Source organism: Pristis pectinata, chromosome 39 (assembly GCF_009764475.1).
Source record: "Pristis pectinata isolate sPriPec2 chromosome 39, sPriPec2.1.pri, whole genome shotgun sequence".
Lineage (NCBI taxonomy): Eukaryota > Metazoa > Chordata > Chondrichthyes > Rhinopristiformes > Pristidae > Pristis > Pristis pectinata.
Window position 1 is genome coordinate 8,081,262 of NC_067442.1, and position 22,112 is coordinate 8,103,373.

The 22,112-nt window shown below is 51.8% G+C and overlaps 2 protein-coding genes, 4 non-coding genes and 1 pseudogene across 9 annotated transcripts in view; 6 read left to right on the forward strand and 1 right to left on the reverse strand.

Moving 5' to 3' along the window:
• The window catches only part of LOC127587210 (histone H4), a 226,995-nt gene that overhangs the window by 36,046 nt on the left and 168,837 nt on the right, over positions 1–22,112 (forward strand). The window lies entirely within an intron of this gene.
• LOC127587290 (uncharacterized) lies at positions 987–1,166 on the forward strand (annotated as a pseudogene).
• Positions 2,323–2,396, forward strand: trnan-guu (transfer RNA asparagine (anticodon GUU)). The gene has a single exon. It is a non-coding gene; the product is annotated as a tRNA-Asn (tRNA).
• Positions 3,130–3,201, forward strand: trnaa-ugc (transfer RNA alanine (anticodon UGC)). Its single transcript has one exon. It is a non-coding gene; the product is annotated as a tRNA-Ala (tRNA).
• Positions 3,795–3,954, reverse strand: LOC127587285 (U1 spliceosomal RNA). The gene has a single exon (XR_007958767.1). It is a non-coding gene; the product is annotated as a U1 spliceosomal RNA (small nuclear RNA).
• Positions 6,107–6,178, forward strand: trnad-guc (transfer RNA aspartic acid (anticodon GUC)). Its single transcript has one exon. It is a non-coding gene; the product is annotated as a tRNA-Asp (tRNA).
• Positions 17,596–21,448, forward strand: LOC127587191 (histone H2B 1/2-like). Its single transcript, XM_052045384.1, has 2 exons — positions 17,596–17,617; positions 21,090–21,448. The coding sequence occupies exons 1-2, from the start codon at positions 17,596–17,598 to the stop codon at positions 21,446–21,448; spliced, it is 381 nt and encodes a 126-aa protein (XP_051901344.1).

The following is a 22,112-nucleotide window of genomic DNA, read 5'->3' on the forward strand; positions in this document are numbered from 1 at the left end:
GATGACCGTTCCCTTCTCCCAGTGCGGGAGTTGTGGAGGGAGGAAACGCTGTCTGAGTGGTTGATCTTTATTTTGGGGAGAAAAAAGAGAAGTGGTACATTTTGAGGTCGTGTTTCTTTATATTTTGTATAACCCTAATTATTTGAGTGGAGAGGGTCGTTATTTGATCTATTTGGTGTGATGTGCTCTCAGGGGTGCTGTATTTGGCGCAGGGGTGGCCCGTAGCCCCTCTCCTCCACTTCGGTAATCACCCGGGCTGTCTTCCAGTTCATCTCGAGTCCCAGACTGAGAGAGTCCGACGGGTCAGAATGCACAAGTCCCAAGTGAGTGGGGGCAAAAGTGTACCCAAGGCTGCCCTCATCCTGATGACCACCTTTGTGTGTGGCTGCATCAGGCTGTGTGTGGAACCAATGTCCATGGGCCAAGTGTCGCTACGTGTTGAGGTTCTACCTAACCCTGGGGTAGCTCTGGCCCCGTTCCCGTACAACGTCCCAGTCAGCTGGACGTTGCCGCACTACCTGTCCTTTGTGCAAGAGTTCTTCCAAGCAAACGCCTCTGAGCACGTCCATCAGGCAGTGGTCAGCACGGAAAGTCCCGCACTGCGGGACAGGGACTCGATGAATACTGCCTGGTGGTTCCCTGAGCAAACTGCCCAAAACATCTGGAAAATGGCTCTTTGTCAGAAATCACCAACAAGCTCCGAGATCTCACTTGGCTGGCGGTGAGAGGGGCCCTTACAGTCAGGTCCGTCCTGTACAGAGGAAAGATCATCTCCAACGCACGCTGCCCTCGGGGCGGCTGCAGTGGGAAAGAGACGGTCACCCACCTCATTGCAGACTGTTGGTTTGCTAACATTGTAATGTTGAATCACCTCAGGGGGCTCCATGGGTGGCAATGGTGTTATGGTTGTAAAACAATACGGTAACATTACTGAATGGATTGATCATGAATGCAAATAAAATAAAATGATGAATAAAACAAGTGAGAAGAGAAATTGTGCAGTAAAACTTTCTGTGTCTGTAACCACGAGGAGGTGTTGAGCCGTTTTCTCCTGAGCGGGAAACAGTCTGTTCGTGTTGCTTTATAAAAGGACTTAGAGACACTGAGGGCCGTTCTCTTCACCTTTTACAAGGGGTGGTACAGGGAAAAAACGTTTTCTGACTGGTTGTCCTGCTGTCATTTAACAACAGATACAATGCTGTTTGTGTATGTTTTCAACAGTCAGTTGCTGGTATTTCTTGACATGGGGATGGATCTCTGTATTGATTAGGACCGGTCCAACAAGTTTTGCAACTGCTCCAGCCTGCTCCTTCCCGACAGGACACACTCAAACGGCCTCCTTACTGATCTGTAAGGTTCATTCATTGGCTCCGATCCCGAACCTGAGTGTGTGAGGAGCAATGGGATCACCTCGCATTCACTGAATTCCAGAGAGTGTCGGCCCAAGCTGCTGAACCTCTCCTCACAGGACAAACTGGTAAACCATTGCTGCACTCCTTCAGTCACAGGTGTGTCCTTCCTCAGGTAGGGGCCGCACCTGTACACAGGAGGCCTGGACTCTCTGCATCTCCCTTCCTCAAAAGGCTGTGGGTGGAAGCAGAGTCTGTCAATATTTTAAAGCCAAAGGTGGATAAACGGTTAATCAGCAAGGGGTGAATGGTCACCAGGGAAGGCGGGGATCCAATGATGTCAGCCGTGGTCTCAAGGAATGGAGGAGCTGACTGGAGGGCCGAGTGGTCTACTCCTGCTCCTGATTCGTATGTCCTAATATTACGGTCCCGTCTCACGAGGGTCCTGTATAATTCCAGTGAGACGTGCTTACTCCGATACCAAAACTCTCTGCAATAAAGACCGACGTACCGTTTGTATTCCCGCTTGTTCACCGACCCTGCATGTGAATGGTCAGTGTTTTGTGTACAAGGACACCCGGGTTTCTCAGGACACCAACACCTTTCGTTCGCGCGCCATTAAATTAAAAACCTGTTTCAGAAGCACCTCGCAATGGTCCTCATTGCTTCCCATCCGCCGTGCCGTCGCCCATTCCCTTCGCCTGTCGATATCCCGCTGAAGCCTTTCCGCATCCTCTTCACAACCCGGTGGAAGACCCTTCACCTGGCGACTTTAAACGTTACCTCTGCTTCTCTATCTCCACAGATGCTGCCCGACCCGCTGAGTGTTTCCACCATTTTCTGTTTCATATTGTCCGTGACACCCTGATCCAAACCATTGACGCAGGTTGTGAAAATCCGGGTCCCAGCACCAGTCGCTGGACACCGCCTCCCAACCCGGCAACGGCCCATTTATTCCCGCTTCCTTCAGGGTGTCTCTGTGGCGCAATCGGTCAGCGCATTCGGCTGTTACCCGAAAGGTTGGTGGTTCGAGCCCACCCAGGGACGCTGGCGATCCGGCAGCTTTTGCTGTGCGTGTCTTTGTCAGCTGAGTAACACTGCGCTGTTCGGAGGCGGGCACTCCCTGCTGCTGCCTCACTGGGCTCAGTGGGAGCGTCTCCTGCGGGGTCTCACGTCCGGAGTCCGGATGTTACGCTTCCATTTCACCGGGATGTGCGAGTTTCGTAAAACAGCGTCCCTGGAACTTATTGGGTGCAATGTTGTGCTTCATTTGTTTTTTTTTCTGGGCCTTGATCATTCAGTGAGACGGTGAATAATATCTGACGTTATCCAGAGGGAGCTGAAAAGATGTAACAGAGAAGTGAAATTGGATGATCAGCCATGAACTTACTGAATGGAGGAGCAGGCACGAGGGACCGAATAGCCTGAGCCAGCTGCTATCAGTTATGTTTCAATGTCAATGATTTATGCCCAGCAGGAGAGACGGGGATTGCCGCAGGGTGGGGGGGGGAGTTGTGGTGATCTTGCTTCAAACAATCTGCTGCAGGAACTCAGCGGTTCGAACAGCGCCTGTGTGGGAAAGGAATGTCGACGTTTCCAGTCAAATTCCCGCATCAATTCCCTACGTCAGTCCTGTGGCAGGGTTTCCACCTAAAACGGCGACAATTCCTTTCCTCCCACAGGTGCTGCGCGACCGCTGAGTTCCTCCAGCAGATTTTCTGGTTGCTCCAGACTCCAGCATCCGCAGTCGCTTGTCTGTCAAATACTGCTCTCTTGTATCGGGGATGTAGTTCAGTGGGAGAGCGCATGCTTTGCATGTATGAGGTCCCGGGTTCAATCCCCGGCATCTTCACGCTGGTGATATTGAATTTTGAAGAATGCGCGGAAATTCCTGGAGAAACGCGATGCTGCCCCGAGCCCGAGAGAGCTGGGAAAATGACGTCTAAGAGGGGTAAATCACTACCAACTATTCGGCCATCTCCCATACATCCTCCTCTTTGGTTAGTATAAACCTTTCATTGATACAGTTTCGGGATCTGAGCCTTACTGGCAAGAACACGGGATAAGGAGAAAGTATCCCCGGGGATGAAGAACGGTCGTTTTGTGCCAGAATGAAGATCGGGGCACGGGTCGGATAACCACACGCCGGTCTGTTACTAAACCGTCCTATGTGGGAGAGTCAGAAACTCGCCCTTGCCGGCTCATGTACAATGCCTCGGCGGGGCGGAGCGGAAGTCGGAGGTCTCAGCGGACAACAGATTGTGCAGTTGAAAGAGCAGGAGACTGAACTGTCATTTGGAGAGGCAGAGGCGATAGAATTGACGAGACGGCGGTGGCATCAGTCCCGTTCTGAACGCTGAACGTCTCCGTTACCACAGGTGACAAAGGACATGCGGGGGATAAGGTCAGAACAAGTCGGACGTAAATCTAGGTTTGACTGAAGATCAGGGAGAGCGCGAACACAGTCCCCACCACCACACATTTTACAGTCGACTGTCCCACATTTGGGACACGGCAGGTGTCAGCGCACCCGGAGTGCAGTGAGCGAGCCTCAGCCCGGGAGAACGGCCTTGTGATCCCCGTCACTCCCCTGCCAGGTCAGTGCACTGGACCCTGTGGCACCCCGCTACTCCCGACCTGTCACTGCCAGGTCCGGCCGCGTTGCTTTGGGAATTAGAGCCGCCGTTAACACACCAGCTGTTATATCTGGAACACGGAACACACAGGGGAAGATAAACAGAATGTCCAACAGCAGGGCCACAATAACAGGGTCAATCAAATCATGTCAGACACCGTCATTGCTGAAATGTCGGAAACGAGGTATCCAACCGGGAGAGAGCACAGACAGCACAGGGATAGGGACCGGATGGGGCGGGGAGTCAGGAACAGTGAAAGAAAGACAGAGAGACAGGGGAAGAGAGACAGAAGGGAAATGTCAGGGAAGAAAGGGAAGTCGGCAAGGGAAAAGAAACGACAAATAAAACTGATCGAAGGGACGGCGGGACATTCACAGCACAGCAACATCACACAATGTTTACCCACCATCAGAGCGGCGCAGCGGCAGCGTGCTGGGCCCATAACCCAGAGGTCGATGGATCGAAACCGCTCTCTGCTATTTACTACGTCGTAAACAGCAATTTACCAATGAAGAGAGAATCCAAACTTCTCACACACAGACACAAAAGATGGGAAACAAAACAAAAACTCCGGCCTGGTCAGCCATAAAAAAATGGGTCATTCCCGTTGGGTAGAGGGAGTGACGGAAGCCCGAGACGGACATAAGACGGTGCGGCGGGAATCACCAGGATGATATCTGAGGGGGAGCGCTTCAGTTATGAGCAGGGAACGGACAGACTGGGGGTGTTTTCCATGGAGCGGAGGAGTGTGACGGGGACCTTGAAGAGTTATCTCATATTATCAGGGGAGGAGATAGTGAGAAACTTCTCCCCATTGCAGACATGTATTTCACCGTTAGGCATGAGGAAGAACTGCACAGGAAGTGGGTGTTTGGGAACTGAAACACTCCCCCTGAGTGGGTGCTGGAAGCAGGGACTATCGCGATGTTTGACAAGTATCCATACGAGCCCTGGAATCGCCAAGGCACTGAAGGCAACGGACTAAGTGCTGCAGGAGCAATTATTCTAGATTTGTACTTGATGGTCAGCATGGATATGACGGGCCAACGGGCCTGTTTCTGTGCTGCATGACCCTGTGACTCTATATTACATCTGTGAGTTGAGAAGAGCGGGTTAAAGTTCCTCGGGGAACAGAGGAGGAGTGAGGGGAGAGATCCCACAGCGTGAACACAGATACAGAGCGGGGGTGAACGGACTGATGTCACTCAGTGTGAACACGTCACCTGGGACATGCTGGGACAAGTCCTCGGTTGTTGTGGGAATCTGGGACAGAGTGAGAGCAGGAGGCTGCACTGATCCGTTCATCGATTTCCCGGGAAAAGGTGGGGGACGGGAATTCCATCCCTGATCCATTGACCTGCCCAGAGTGAACAATAATTAATGAAACAGCGATCGGATCTCCTTTACATTCACTGATCTAACTCAATGAATCCAGGAAGCCACATGCGAGTTAGCAGCAGCAGACCGCTAGTCCCCTTGTGTTCTGCACAGATCGTGTTGTGAGGAGATTAAAATTCTCCAACCTGCGATGTCCGGGAACCTAAGCCGGGTCAACTGCTTGGAAGGCAGCTATGCTCACCACTATACCACCAGCGCTCCGTGATGTTGCAGGATATACGGGTACTGAACCGTCTCCAGTGCTGTTTGACTCTGTGACCCGATCACCAGTCCCCGAGCTGCTTTCTGACAGCTCATTCCTCACTCTGCTGCAGTCCCTGTTCCATCCAGTTGATATCGCCACCCTCCAAAAGACCGGAGTCACACTGCTCCCAGTATTTATTCAGCCGAGATCGGACCGAAGTGAGAGTCGATCCCTGAGATAGTCAAAGGGCTGCAAATCGTTTCCTGCCTCACACATAACTCAATTCGAAAAATAAATGTTGATTTGAAATGTCCTTTTCAACCACACGCTTCACGGCCCTAGTGGGAGCCTCACCTCCGGCCAGTTCTTCAACACAATAAGTGACTGAATCTCTGGAGGATCATGAGACCCCTCCGGTCACACAGTGACGTGGGTGTCTGAAAGATGCCGGTTAGCTGTCAACGAACAAACGCGGAGATTATGCTGTGAACCCTCCGGTACACTGACATCAGCATGACAGATCACATTCTCCTGTCGGTTCCTCGTTAGTATCGTGGTCAGTATCCCCGCCTGTCACGCGGGAGACCGGGGTTCAATTCCCCGACGGGGAGACGGATTTGCTGCTTTCAATGTTATCTGTAAATACCAGAGAATTTTTGAACAATAAACTGTAAAAGCGACAAGGAGTTTGGTGTCGCAGTGATCAGTCCATTTTTAATCCGGAATGTGGAAGAGACCGGTCTGCAATGAGCTCGGGACGGGAGGTTCTTCCGAGAGAAAGGGACTTTGTGTTCAGTCTCAGGAACAGCTGAAACATTTTGCAGAGAACGATCCCGTGGACATGTTTTACGGTGGATGGGTCCCGGGTGTAAAGCCGCCCTGTCCCTCCCCCAGCCCCGGACACTTCGCTCAGACTCTGATGAAAGTGAATTTAGGAAAGGTCCGGCTGGGCTTCACTCTGTGACGTCAGGCGGACAAGACCGCATGCGCCGTATAGCCCCTCCCCTTGTCCTGATTGACAGCTGGCGGCAGAGCACATGCGCTGTGTGCTGCAGCTCCGACTGTGAGACCCATTCCTTCAGCGAGCGGCGGGAGCGGGTTTAAAGCAGCTGGGAATGGAGAGCACCCGGGCCCGGGGGCAGGGCTCTGACAGCAGCCTCCTTCCAGCAGTGCATCGCTCTGGGAGCGGCTACGCGTATGGGCTCAGGGATCGGCATGGAGTCCAGACCCGGGGCAGTGGAGGAGGCGGCTGGGGGGGGGGGGGGAAGAGGCGGAGTGGAACAAGACAGGGTACGGAACATGAAGTGAGTGAGGAGGGAGAGGCCGTTCCCTGGCCGGGCGTGGGCGGGGGAGGCGAAGAGAGAAGGAGCTGCTGGTGACGGTCACTGCTGCTTCCTGTTGGTTCGAGTATCCCCTTGTGTTTTGTTACTGGACCGTGAGCAGTGGACACATAGCCGGACCCTCAGGGTGGGTGCAGTTTTACAAAGAGCGTCATTTGCGGGCTACCGGTGTGAAGTGTGGGGGGACACAGTTTAAACAGCAGTGTTTGGCACCGGTTGAGCGGCGAGTCCCACGGGACAGGTGAGTGGAAATGCGAGCTGTGTAAGTCTCCCTGCTCCAAGGGGCAGTCCCATCCCGGATCCGTGCCGGGATGTGGCGGTGTGTGTGTGTCAATCACTTGGTGCGGAGCTGCCGCCCTCTGCTGGTCGGCAGAAGCTGAGAGCTGCAGCCGCCTCACACACTGGCACTGGCTGCACCGGCCGCTTCACACAACCGTCTGCCTTTTACCTCTCCCTCACTGATCCCGTTTCCTTTTCCTTACCACTGGGAGAGACTTCAATCAACTCTGGTGTTCTTTGCTCCCGAAGCACAAGAAACAGTGCAGCCGGTCCGTGTGTGAGAACACTAGGTACGTTAGAGAGCACAGAGAGACTGACAGCTCATCAGTTCAACAGAGTCAGACAGCAGAGACATTCAGTCCCACACTGAGCCCAAGGCCCAGACACACATTTCCAATAAAACAGTTAAACAGTAGGAGTGAACATTGACACTTAAAGATCACCAAGATCATCTGTATGTGGAATCATAGGATATGGGTGAGGTCCTTAACATATTTTTGACCTGAATTTCCTGTGGGAAAGGATATGAATGGCAGGGAACGCGGGACATGGATGTCTTGAAGAGAGACCACACGACAGTGGAGGAGGTGCTGGAGGTCTGAAAATGCACCAAGGTAGATATGGCCCTGAGGCCTGACCAAGTGTATCCTGGGCATTGTGGGAAGGTCGGGAAGACACTGTGTGGCCCATTGTGGAGATACTTGCATCATCGACAGCCACGGGTGAGGGGCCGGAAGTTGGAGGGTGGCTCATGTTGTGCTGTAATTTAAGAAGGGCTGCAAGGAAAAGCCTGGGAGCTACAGACTGGGGGTGGGGCGAACATCAGTGGTGGGACAGTTATTGGAGGGGGTTCTGAGAAACAGGATCTACCTGCATTGGGAAAGGCAAGAACTGATTATGGATGGTCAGCATGACTCTGTCTGTGGGAATTGTCTCTCTCAAATTCGGTTGAGTTTTTTTTTGAAGAGGCAATCAAGTAGGTAGATGAGGGAAGTTTGGTAGATGCTGTTTACATGGACTTCAGCGAGATCTTTGAGAAGTTTTTATGAGGTAGGCTAGTCCAGAAGGTTAGATCATATGTGTTCCAGGGAGAACGAGCCAAATGGACACAATACTGGCTTGATGGTAAGAGACAGACGGTCATTTCTTCAGCCTGGAGGCCTGTGACCAGAGGTGCACCATAAGGATCAGTGCTGGGTTTGCTGTTGTTTGTATCAGAATCATTTATATGGAAGATTTGGATGAGAGTGTAGGTGACATGGTCAGTGAGTTTGCAGGGGATACTAAACTGGGTGGCATAGTGGACAGTGAAGACATTTATCTCATATTATAAAGGGATCTTGTTCAACTAGGTCTGAGTAAGGGAAGAAATATGTGAGATGTTGCATCTTGGTAAGACAAACCAGGGCAGGACTGACACAGTAAGTGGTCGGGCCCTGGGAGTGTTCTACAACGGAGAGACCTGGGGATGCAGTTACCTCATTCCTTCATAGTGGCAACACAGGTAGACAGGGTGGTGAAGGCGTTTGACATGCTTGCCTTCATCGATCAGAATGTGGGGTACCAGAACTTGGTCATTAAACCAGAGAGGGTGCAAAAGAGATTTGAGGATGTTCCTGGGACTGGGGGGCTTGGGTGATAAGGAGAGGTTGGATAGGCTAAGATTTATTTTCCTGAAGTGCATGCGACCTTAGAGAGGTTTATAAAACCACAGCGGACTTAGGTCAGTTGAACAGCAATGTCTTTACCCCCGGGTAGAGGATTCCAAAACTAGAGGCACAGGTTTAACGTGAGAGAGGAAAGATTTAAAAGGGACCTGGGGCCAGGTTCATCACACAGAACGTGGTGCGTATATGGAACGAGCTGCTAGAAGAGGTGGTACAGGCGGGTACCGTTCCAACATTTAATTGGCATTTGGACAGTTCCATGGAGAGGAAAGGGTTACAGGGATGTGGGCTAAATGCAGGCAAATGGGAACAGTTCAGGAAGGCCACTTGGTCGGCATGGACGTCTTGGGCTGAAGGGCCTGTTTCCGTGCTGTATAACTCTGTGACTCTAAGGCTGCTGGTGTTGCAGAGCTGGGGGGCAGTGTCAGCAGTGAGAAAGTTGCAGAGAGGGTTTGGGAGGTGAATGGGTGAGGACGGGGTAGGTGTAACAGAATGTGGGGAAACGTGAGGTCATCCACTCCCAGAGGAAACAGAGAAAGGGAGAGAACTTTTTCCATGGGGACAGAGTGAAATGTTCAGAGGGACCTGGGTGTCCTTGTAAACAAACCACTGGCAGTGACCATGCAGGGACAGCAGGGCATTAGGGAGCCGACAGGATGTTGTCCTGTGATGCAGGAGGATTGGAGAGCAGGAGTAGAGATGTCTCACTGCGATTATATGGGGCCCTGGTGAGAGCGCAGCTTGAACATTGTGTCCAGGTCTGGTCTCACTACCTCAGGAAGGATCTACCTGCAATTGAGGGAGTGCAATGATTGTTCCCCACACTGACTGGACTTGTTCCAGGGAGGGCAGGTTGTGTGTGTGAGGGGACAGTGAGTGGGCTGGGCCTGTATTCTTTGGGGTTAAGGAGAAGAAGTAGAGATCCAATGGAGATTTGCAGAACTGTTGGAGGGTGTGACAAATCAGATACAGGGAGGGTGTTTCTGCGGTCTGAGGTGTCTGTAGTGAAGGGTCACAGTCTCAGAATGAGGGGTTGGACCTTAAAGGACAAAGTCGAGGAGCTTCTTCCTTCATCAGAGGATATTCCTGACTTGTGGACTGTGTAGACCCAGGGTTCAGTATATTCAGGGCTGAAACTGATTGTTTCTGGGAGATATTCAGTGACCCAGGGAGTCGCTGTGCCTGTGGTTAGTGCAGTAGAGTGGTGCTGCATTAAAAGACCAGCCATGAGCTCATTGATCGGTGGAGCAGACACGAGGGGCTGAATGAGAACATAAGGAACAGGAGCAGGAGGAGTGGGAGAGAGGGACGGATCAGAGGGAAGAAACATTGTTCAGCACATTTACACACAGATAATTCAGCGGCCCTGATAAACACGTCCCCGGCTGTTCAGAGCGGCGTGGGTGGAAATAGCAGAGCCCCTGCCCATCATTTCCCAGCCCTCTCTGGTTACAGGTGGGGTGCTAAAAGACTGGAAGGCTGCTGACGTGGTATTGGTGGTTGCAGAGGGAGACAGGGGCAGACTGATTCATTACAAGCCGGTCACTGTCGCAACAATGTTGGCGGAATTACTGGGGGGAATCCTGAGGGATGGTAGGAATAATTACTAAGGACAGCTTCAGGATTGGATTCTTGGATTCGGAGTGGGCTTTCCCATGGAAGACAGAGGGTGGTGATCGATGGAGCTTATTCTGGTGGGAGGTCCGTGACTGGACTGGAAACGTGGATGGGTGTGTGAGTAACGTCACAGATGATACAAAGATTGGTGGCATTGTAGGTAGTGTTGACGATTGCCAAAGCATACAGTGGGATGTAGATCAGTTACAGATGTGGGCATATAGTCAGCAGATGGTTTTGGATCCAGCCAAGTATGAGGTATTGCACTTCCAGAGATCAAATGTAAAGGGCAACACACAGTTAATGGCAGGGCCATTAACAGTGTTGATGTACAGAGGCTTAGGGTACAAGTCCAGAGCTCAATGACAGTGGCTGCACAGTGTGGTAGGATTGTAAACAAGGTGAATGGCATGCTTGCCTTCATTAGTCGAGGCACTGAGTTCAAGAGTGAGGAAGTTAATTTGCAGCTGTATAAAACTCTGGTTAGGCCGCATCTAGAGCTTTGCTTTCAGTTCTTCTCACCCCAGTACAGGAAGGATGTGGAGGCTTTTGAGACGGTGTGGAAGAGGTTGACCAGCGTGCTGCCTGGATGAAAGGGCAAGTGCTACATTGGTAAACTGGTTTATTATTGTCACACGTACCGAGACACGGTGAACAAACAGCAGAGGAGAAGGGAGACTTCATAGAAGTTGATAAGATTATGAGAAGCAGAGATAAGGTAGACAGCCAGTAGCTTTTCCCCACTGATGGAATGTACAATACCAGAGGACATGTGTTTAAGATGAGAGGGGGTAAGTTTAAAGGAGATGTGCTGGACAAGTTTTTTTTATACACAGAGCAGTTGGTGCCTGGAATGTGCTGCCAGGAGTGGTTGTGGAGGCAGATGGGACACAGGAACTTAAGAGGGTCTTTCATAGGCACGTGAATAGAAGGATATAGACAATGTGCGGGCAGAAGGGACACTTTTACTTAGGTATTTAGTGATTAGTTTAACTACTCCGGTAGAACATCATGGGCTGAAGAGCCTGTGCTGCGCTGTACTATTCTGTGTTCTGTGGGCACAGAATGATTCTCGAGGACAGTCAGCAATTATTTGAGGTTGGAAGGTTGGAACTGGCTTAATTATTTTTCAGGAGAGTTGATGAGGAAAGTTTACATGATGTGGTTTGCATGGATGTCAGCAAGGTGTTGGACAGATCCCACAGGGCCGGTAAATTCCATGGGAGCCATGACAAAGTGACAAGTTGGATGCCAGACTGTGTGAGTGACAGGAAGTGAGGAGAACTGTTGACAAGGGCTTCAGTGCCTGGAGGCTGCCTGCAGTGGTACCCTGGAGACCAGGGACGAAGTCCATGCGTTTGATGGGAAGGAACGACTCTGCTGTCGGTGTGAGGAGCTGATGGAGGAGTTTGCAGATGTTACAATAATTGGCCGTGTGGCTGACGGTGAGGAGGGAAGCTGAAGGCTGCAGGAAAATATCAGTGGGCTGGGCAGGTGGGCAGACAGGTGGCAAATGGAATTTAATCCGGGGAAGTGAGGTGATGCAAGTGGGGAGCCCAAACACGGCCGGGGGACACATAGTACATGGGGATGTGTGGAGAAGTGTGAAGGGGTAGAGGGACCATGGGGATCATGTGGACAGGTCCCTGAAGGTAGGGTGGGTCGGTGGGTTAAGGAGGCAGATGGGAGACTTGTCTTTGTTGGCTGAAGGCACAGAATGGAAGAGCAGGGGGCTCTGCTGGAACTGTAGAAACACAAGTTGGGCCACAGCTGGAGCGGTGTCCAGTCCTGGTCACAAGCCTCCAGGGACACACAGGCACACTGACATTCGAATTAGGAGCAGGAGTCCCAAATCAGCCCCTCCCACCAGCTCTGTCATTTAATGAGCTCACGGTTGGTCTCAGTTTAACATCAAACTTCAGGTTGCTGTCTGCCCACAGTAACATCTCACCCCCTTCCTTATAATGTAGCTCAACACCTCTCCCTTAGAAAGGTTCAAAGACTCTGCTCCCAACACCCTGTGGGGAAGAGACTTCCAAAGACTCAACAACCTCTGAGGCAAAAAAACAGATCTTTATAAAAAAATACAATCTTCAAAAAAATCCTACATCATCTTTGGCTGAAATGAGGGAGTCCTTATCATGAACCAGCAGTCTCAATTCCCACATTCTCCCACATGTTGAACCATAATCTCCCGATGTGGCCTGTCAGGATCCCTCAGGACGTCTGCTTGTTTTAATCAAGGTCCCTCTCCCTCTTCTGAACTACAGCAGACACAAGCCCAGACTGTCCAACCTTTCCTCATCAGACAAAAACAGCCCAGTGCCAGTGTTGGTGCAGTAAACCTTCTCTGAACTGCTCCCAATACATTAACCCCCTTCCTTAAACAAAGAGACCAACACTGTACAGGTGTCCCAGATGTGGCCTCACCTCTGCCCCATATATGAAGCACAACCTCCTCACATCTGTATTCAAATCCGCCATCAATAAAAGGTAACATTCTTTTAGTTTTCCTCATTATTTTCTGCATCTGTAAACAAACCTAGGAACAGGCCTTTGGCCCACGATGCCAGAGTCTCCATAATGTCAGATTAGACGGCACATCTGCCTGCCCATGGTCTCCATCTCTCCTCCCTCTCTCAGCTCATGTACCTGTCCAAATGCCTCTTCAATGTTGCATTTGTATCTGCTTCCATAACCTCCACTGGCAGCATGTTCCCGGCACTGACCCCTCACTGGGTAAAATAAAACTTGCCTCGTTCATCTCCTTTAAATGTTCACCCTACCACCTTAAAGCGATGCCCAGTCATGTTAGATATTTTCACCCAGGCAAAAAGAACCTAACCATCTCCCCATTCTGTGCCTGTCGGAATTTTATGTATTCTCTCAGATCTCCCCTCGTCCTCCAGAGAAAATAATCCAAGTTTATTCAAACTTTCCTGACAGCTAATACTCTTTAATGCAGGCAGTACATTGGTGAATCTCTTCTGCAACCTTTCCTTAGCCTCCACATCCTTGCTGTATCGTGGCAACAAGAACTGCACCCAGTACTTCAAATGTGGTCCAACCAAATTTTCTACGGCTGCAACATCACTTCCCGGGTTTTATAATTAGTGCCCTGAGTGATGAGGGTAAGTGTACCCTGCAACTGCTTTACCACCCAGTCTCCATGTAATGCCACTTTCAGAGAGTTATGGACTTGCACCCAAATATGCCTCAGTACATTAATGCTCTTCTCCAGTATCCTGCCATTTATTGTATACTTCAACAATTTACCTCCCAATGGACAACATCTCATGCCTGTCTGAAATAAACCCCATCCTCCATTTCTCTGCCCGTACTTCCACAGGGCCTTTATCCTGCTCCCTCCTTTGACAACTTTTCTCGCCATCCACAACTGCACAAACAATTGTCATCAGCTAGTGAATCAGCCCATGTGCCTTGTCATCTGATCAAACAGAGGTGCCATCACCGAAACCTGTGGATGACACATCCAGTCAGAAGAAGAGTCTCAGTCCCATGATCCCAAATGTTGCAACACAACACAGACCAGTTCAAACCTCCCACACGGGGTCTTCAGGAAAGTCACATTATTTCTCCCAAGAAGACTGTTGCACTGAATATCTGCAGATGCACATCTCCGAAGTGTGCTCAGTGTAACCAGAACCACTTTTTTTTTAAAAAATATTTACAGCGTGGTAACAGGCCCTTCCGGCCCAACGAGTCCGCGCCGCCCATCTTAAACCCATATTAACCTACCCATACGTCTTTACAACGTGTGAGGAAACCGGAGAACCAGGAGGAAACCCACGCAGACACGGAAGAACGTACGAACTCCTCACAGTCAACCTTAGACTGACAAGTACAGAATGAACCCCACACTCTCACACTGTACCAGAGACTGACGGGTACAGAATGAAACCCACACTCTTACACTGTACCAGAAACTGACAGGTGCCGAATGAACCTCATACTCTATCGGTGACTGGCTGGTACAGAATTTTGTGACCAGCCTGATGTTTGGAATCTCCCAAAGGTATTTCTGAATTCCTCACCGGCCCCTCAGTGAATTCACCCAGTACCTGATCCAGTTTAATGTCTGCCTTTCTAACTGGAGTTTACACTGTCCCTTGCAATGGATTTCAAAAAATTCCCCACCACTGAATTTAAACTGGCAGACCTATAATTTCTTGGTGTGGTCATTCCTCAAATTTGAATGGACAACCACCAGCTACAATCGGGCAGGAGGTACAGATGCCTGAAGTCCCACACCACCAGGTTTAAGAACAGCTACTTCCCTTCAAACATTCCGTTCTTGAACCAAGTTAAACGGCCTCAGTATTGCAGCACTATGTCCACTTTACACCACAGTGGTATTTGTTTTTCTTGTTCTGTTTGTGAACTTCCTTGTGTAATTGTGTATACTTGATCTTTAGTTTATGCTTTTCTTGTGAATGTTGTGTCTCTGATGCGATGTACCTGCGATGCTGCTGCACTGAAGTTTTTCATTGCACCTGTGCACACATGGACTTGTGCATCTGACCATAAACTCGATGCTGACTTGGAACTTCACACAGAAACGTGCCTCACGGGACATATCTCTGCTTCGGTCCCTGCTGCCCTTGTTCACGAAATAAACGTGTTCCTGTCTGCTTTTTACATCCCCCTTTTAATTCCAGCACCTGCACCCTCTCTCTTCCCTGTCGACCTTGCTGCCGCATGGACCGGCAGCGCCAACTGCCCCAGACCAGCGCCAGTTCCCAGTCTGCAGTGTTAGCCGTACCCAACTCTGGGCAGTGGGGCGGCTTCTGATTGGTAGAGCGCGGGATTCGTCTCTCCAAACAGCTAATGGAAATGCTGGGCTTGCCTTCCCTAATTAACATAGGGCGGGTAGGCTTCCTATTTAATCCGCCCTCCGAGAGGGTTCCGTTTATTTCTGGGTCTGAAACCGACTGAAGAAATGCCTGATTCGCAGAAATCCTTACCTGGCAGGGAACCGTCGGTCTTCAGGAGGGTCGAGGTTCCAGGACGAGGTTATGCCATTTTACGGGCAAGGGAGAGACCGTGATTAGAAAGACGGTTCTCCCAGGACGAATTCGTGGTGGATCGTGGCAGATCTCTGCAGACACCAACATTGAGGAGAAGATATCGAGGACTCTTCGCGATCAAGCAGCCGCCTGATGAGAGCTTAACCTGCTGACATAGAGGAGGATCCTAATGCTGACTGGGAAACCAATCTAACTCCTATGTTCAGCAACCACATCAGAATGGCGGCAGCGATGAGCACCTCGGGAGTAGGAATCCACAATACCGTCAGAGTGACTCTGAAGGACCTCAGCGATGGGAACCCTTTCACAAGAGACCTCTTCATCAGGAAGGTCTTGCTGGATACGTGCAAATTCGAGGCAAAGAACATCTCATGCCTCCAGGACTTCACGGGTAACGGGTACTTCGACGTTACCTTCAAGTACGCGGTGGGATGGCAGAAGATGCTAGAGGACTTTTGGGAGAAGGGGAATGAAGCTCCGCTGTCACTGCTGAAGGTGCAGCCACTCTTCACCCTCCCCACCCAGAAGGAACGTGTGGTAACGGTGCACATGTTTAATCCACATGTGCCCGTGGTGGATGTCCTCACCTTCCTGGCTCGGTACGTTGACAGAGCGGGAAGCTGCGTCAACATCCAGGACCTGTTCGGGATCTGGACCAGCAAGCGCCAGGTGAAGGTCAAGTTGAGAGTCGACGCAAATGGATCCATCATCCACCCCCCACCCCCCAGCGTTTGCCATCGGAAACAACCGTGGATACATGGTGTACACGGGACAACCCAGGGTGTGTCGCAACTGCAGCAAACCCGGACACGTGGCGGCCCAGTGCAGCGCAGTCACTTGCAAGAACTGCAGGCAGGAAGGTCACCACACAAAGGATTGTCAAGAAAGCAAACGTTGCAACCTGTGCGGGGAAGCAGGCCACAAGGCCTGCCCAAAACAGGCCTGTACCTACGCACAGGCAGTAAGAGGGTGTGTCAGGACCAACACCCCGTGGGACACTGACACCGCCCCCCCCCCACCAGCACGGGAGCCTCATAAGAGACCGAGACCAGGGGGTGTGAGGACAACCGGACACCCTCGAGCTCCCAACCCCCAGCCACGAACTCCTAACCCCCTCCACAAGAGGAGGAGTCAATGGAAGAGGGAGTGGGGGAGGGACAGAAAAGGGAATGGCAGACTGTGAAGAGGAAGAAGGCACAAAAGACACCACTCAAGAGACAACGGACCACAGAAAACAAGGGTACTGGAAAGAAAACAGTCATGCAGCAGATGCACAGCAACAACCTCCTCGCCGGAGGATTAAAGCAGCAGCAGAAGCCGATGACGGAGACAGAGGAAGCGGCAAAATGGAGGAGAGAATGTGGAAGAGAACCAACAGACAGGAACAAGTGAGGGAACAACCCTGCTTGCCGACCCCCAGCTCCGGGTGACCGGGAGCAGCACAAGAGGCCGTCGCCCCACCCCCAGCTCCGGGAGACCGGGAGCAGCACAAGAGGCCGTCGCCCCCCCCCCCCCCCGCTCCGGGAGACCGGGAGCAGCACAAGAGGCCGTCGCCCCACCCCCAGCTCCGGGAGACCGGGAGCAGCACAAGAGGCCGTCGCCCCCCAGCTCCGGGAGACCGGGAGCAGCACAAAAGGCCGTCGCCCCCCAGCTCCGGGAGACCGGGAGCAGCACAAGAGGCCGTCGCCCCCCAGCTCCGGGAGAGGACAGATTCTGGGCCACTAGTGAAAGGAACAGGGGCACAGGCGGATCCACCCCATGTGGCACCACCAGCCTCGCCACAAGGGACCCTACACCCAGGGGGAGACCACTCCCAATATCTGAGCCCGGAATCGGTGAGGCAGTTCACCAAAGCTGTGGGCATGAGGGCCCAGGGCAAATGAAAATGGACTGTGTAACTGGAACTGAACTCCAAAAGAGCCATGGAGATAAAACTGGTATCTCTAAACGTGCGCAGTGTGAAGAGCACCGCGCGATGTGTTAATTCCTTACAGTTCCTCTCCAAGATAAAGGCAGATGTGACTTTCTTACAAGAGTGCGGGCTCTCACCCCTCCGCAGCTATCGGAGGTGGTCGCGATGGTGGTCCCACGGACTGTCGGTATGGTCGGGGGGCGATGATTGTCGCACTTCCGGCCTGGGGATTCTGATGCGGGGATGCAACTTCTCATAGAGGTGGTTGGGGGGGGGGGGGGGTGGCTCCTCTTGGCAGATGTGATGTATCGGAACACTCCGCTCTGGCTAATTAATGTGTACGCCTCACTCGTGCGGAGCGAGCTGCAGGCCGTACTACAGCAACTCCCACCGCTGCTGGTGACGTCCCAACCGGTCGTTCTGGCCGGTAACTTCAACTGCATCATCGGTGCGGCTGGACGATCCGGCAGTGCCGACAGCAGACTGGGTGGCATTTCCAGAATCCTGATGGAAACGGTAAAGGATGCCAAGTTGCGCGACGCCTTCAGCACCCGTTCAGGTGGAGCACAGCCGCAACACACCTGGTCGAGTTCGGATGGCTCAGCCCGGTCCCGGATCAACTTCCTGTTCGTGTCGGAGCCAATCACTGTCAGATCCACCGACGTCACGGCGGTGTTCTTCTCTGACTACCGTCTCCTTCGGGCCTCCTGTCACCTGCAGGAGGATTAGAAGGCAGCCAGGGGGACGTGGAAGTTGAACGTCAAGCTGCTGACCCCAGAGAGCATGGAGGAACTAAAGAAGGATTACGCAGGTTGGAAAACCGTGAAACCCCTCTTTGACTCCCCTGTGCACTGATGGGAAGTGACAAAGGAGAACATCAAGAGGTTCTTCATCTGCATGGGGGGGGGGGGGGGTGGTCCAGAAAGCAAGACAGAGTCAGAGGGAACAGTGCCAACTCCAGACAGACTTGCAGAAACTCCTCGTTCTGCAGTCGAGGGGGTGGATGTGAGGGAGGAACTCCGAGAGGCAAAGAGTCGGCAAGCCCAGCTCCACGCCTCCGAATCCGCCAAGATTATCTTCCGATCCAGGGTTCACTCCGTGAAGCAGGATGAGAAGTGTTTACGTTTCTTCTTCTAAAAGGTGCACAGGGAGAGCTCTGTGATCCACAGCCTTAAGGAAGAGGACGACTCAGTAGCATCCTCGCAGACGGACATATTAAGGATCTGCAGATCCTTCTATGTCAGTCTGTACGACAAAAAGGCCACAGAGAGCACCGCCTCCCAGAACTTTCTGTCCTCTATCACGGAGGTTTTAGATGACAGCAAGCGGGAGAGTCTGGACCAACCACTGACTCTGGAGGAGCTGACTGGCTCCGTCCGTTCCTTTGATTCAAATAAAACTCCCGGAGGTGATGGCTTGCCGGTGGAGTTGTACACTGCTCTGTGGGACTGGATGGGCCCAGATCTGCTGGAAGTGTACAATGCTATGTTTCGGTCTGGCAGTATTGCAGAGTCTATGAGGAAGGGCACCATCACCCTAATCTACAAGCAGAAGAGGGAGAGGGCGGACATCAGAAATTGGAGAGCCATCTCACTGTTGAATGTGGAATCTAAGATCCTGTTCAAGGCCATCGCCAGCAGGGTCAGGTCTTGACTGGAACAGGTGATCCACGCGGACCAAACCTGTGCTGTACCTGGCAGGAAGATTTTTGACAGCCTCGTGCTGCTCAGGGATACCATCGCCTACGTGCAGGACAGAGGGGTGAACACCTGCCTGGTCAGATCGGACCAAGAGATAGCCTTCGACGGCGTATCACACACGTACATGCTGGACGTGCTCTCCAAAATGGGCTTTGGGGAGGGAATCAGGAATTGTATCCAACTACCCTACACGGACATCTGTAGCGCAGTCCAAATCAATGGGTGGGAAACAGACAGCTTCCCCATCAAGTCTGGAGTCAGGAAGGGCTGCTCTCTCTCCCCTGTCGTGTTTGTGTGCTGTGTAGAACCCTTTGTCGAATCCATCAGGAAGGAAGAGACTATCAGAGGGGTGACGTTGCCAGGCAGTGAGGTCACCCAGGTGAAAACCTCCCTGTACATGGACGACGGCACTGTCTTCTACTCGGACCCAAGGTCAGTTCGCAGATTGATTAGTATCTGAGAACATTTTGAGTTGGCATCAGGGGCCAGAGTCAATCGCGCGAAGAGCGAGGCCATTCTCTTCGGCAACTGGCCCGACCGATCCATCGTCCCCTTCACCGTCAGGCCTGACTATTAGAAAGTGCTGGGGAGCTGGTTCGGAGGTGCTGGAGCGTGTAACAAAAATTGGCGGGAGCGGATTGGGAAGGTGAAGCAGAAACTGGGACTATGGGAACGGCGCTCCCTATCGATAACTGGGAAGAACTTGGCCATCAGGTGTGAGGTGCTCTCAGGGCTGCTGAACTTGTCGCAGGTGTGGCCTGTTCCTCGCTCTTCTGGCTTGGGAATCACGGGCGCCGTCTTCCGGTTTATCTGGGGATCCAAGATGGAGTGGGTCCGACAGGCCACCATGCACAAGTCCCTGGCCAATGGGGGTAAAGGTGTCCCCAATATTGCCCTCCTCCTGATGACCACCTTCGTCTGTGGCTGCATCAGGCTGTACGTGGAACTCAAGTATGTGGGCACCAACTGTCGCTACCTACCGAGGTTCTACTTGTCCCTGTTGTTGCGAAGGATAGGCATGGCCCCATGGCCACACGGCGTCCCAGTAGCTCTACCTGTCCTTCGTAGAAAAGTTCTTCCAGACCAATACCTTTGGCCACAAGTCCATCAGGCAGTTGTCAGCACAGAAAATCTTGCAGGCACTGCAATAGGAGAACTCATTGGATACTGTGGGTTGATTCCCTGAGCAGACTGTCCAGACCATCTGGCAGAATGTCTCATCGCCAGAACTCACCAACAAGCACCAAGACCTCACTTGGCTGGTGGTGAGAAGGGCCCTCCCAGTCAGATCCTACCTGTATGGTTGGAACCTCACTCCCAGCGCGCGCTGACCCCGGAGGACTGCGCTGGGGACGAGACGGTCGCCCACCTCTGTGCGCTCTGTAGGTTTGAGAGGAGGGTGTGGGGAAAGATGCAAGTGTCCTTGTCAATGTTTATCCCCAGCAGCAGCGCAACAGAGGATTATCTGATCTTTGGGCTGTTCCCGGGGAGACACACAGAGACGGACATCAACTGCTGCTGGAAGTTCATCAACTCGGTGAAAGACGCTCTTTGGTCTGCCCGAAACTTGTCGGTCTCCCAGCACTGCGAGATGTCCGTAGGGGTATTCTGCCGACTGGCACATTCCAGGCTGCAGGAGTACGTGCTGAGGGACGCACTGAAGCTGGGTGGAGCCAACGCAAATGCTCGGTGGGGAAGGACTACAGTTTAGGGTTCTTCTGCCACTGGAGAGGGAGGGGCGGGGATAGGCGAGAAAGCCTTTAAATATTGTAAATACGGGACAGGGTAGGTACCAGGGAGCCACTGGTGTGGCATCGGTGCTGCTTTTTATATATATCTAAAAAGGTAACACTAATGAATGATCGGTACAAGAATGTAAAGGTTTGCACTGTTTTGTAATTGTATATAGTTTGTCTTTTACGATGAATAAAGTTTATTTTGTTTAAAAAAAATTCGCAGAAACCGTTCCAAAGAAGGGCGCAAAGAAAGCCTTGCCCAAACCTTCAGGCAAGGCGGGCAAGAAGCGCAAGAGGGCGAGGAAGGAGAGTTATGCTATTTACATCTACAAAGTGATGAAGCAGGTTCACCCCGACACCGGCATCTCCTCCAAGGACATGAGCACCATGAACTCGTTCGTGAACGACATTTTAGAGCGCATCGCGGGCGAGGCTTCCCGCCTGGCCCATTACAACAAGCGTTCGACCATCAGCTCCCTGGAGATCCAGACCTTTGTGCGCCTGCTGATGACCGGGGAGCTGGCCAAGCACACCGTGTCGGAAGGGACCAAGGCAGTGACCAAGTACACCAGCTCCAAGTGAAGATACACAAGCTACTGACAAACCAGACGGAAAACCCAACGGCTCTTTTAAGTGCCACCCACGGTTTCCATGAAAGAGTGAAACAAATATCTAGACATTAAACTACAGCAGAATTATTTCTGGCAATTTCTTCTTTGGGGGCTAATTCTCATTGTACTCGTGTTAATCAGAATTTGCGGTTCTTTGTCCCGTATAATCCCGGTGTCTCAGTTAAATTTCTTCTCACTGCACTAATGCGGAACGTTTACTACCTTCTTTCCCGTAGGTTCGTCTCTGTCGTTGATTGTGGAGCGGAAAATTGCTGTGATTAATGGTTGAATTCCCATGGGGAATGCACAATATTAACTGCTGTCCCATTCTGTGTAACTGCTCTGCATACCATTTCTATTCGAGAGTACAATAATTTCACGGTTCTTCCACAGAACAACATTTTAAACTTAAACTTTTTAAGCTCGTCTCGCCGCAGTTTGTAAGGAGCGACCCGTCCATAACCAGATACTGCTCAGAGAGTGACCGGGCGCTCACAGAAGCTCAGAAACGCCCTTTGTTCCGATCAGTTACAAGTTGAAAGAAATCAGAGAATTAAATTCCCATAAACTCTCGGAATATTAATTACAATTAGTGTTATGTAAGCGTGTCGGGACTCAGTGACGGGGGAAGATAA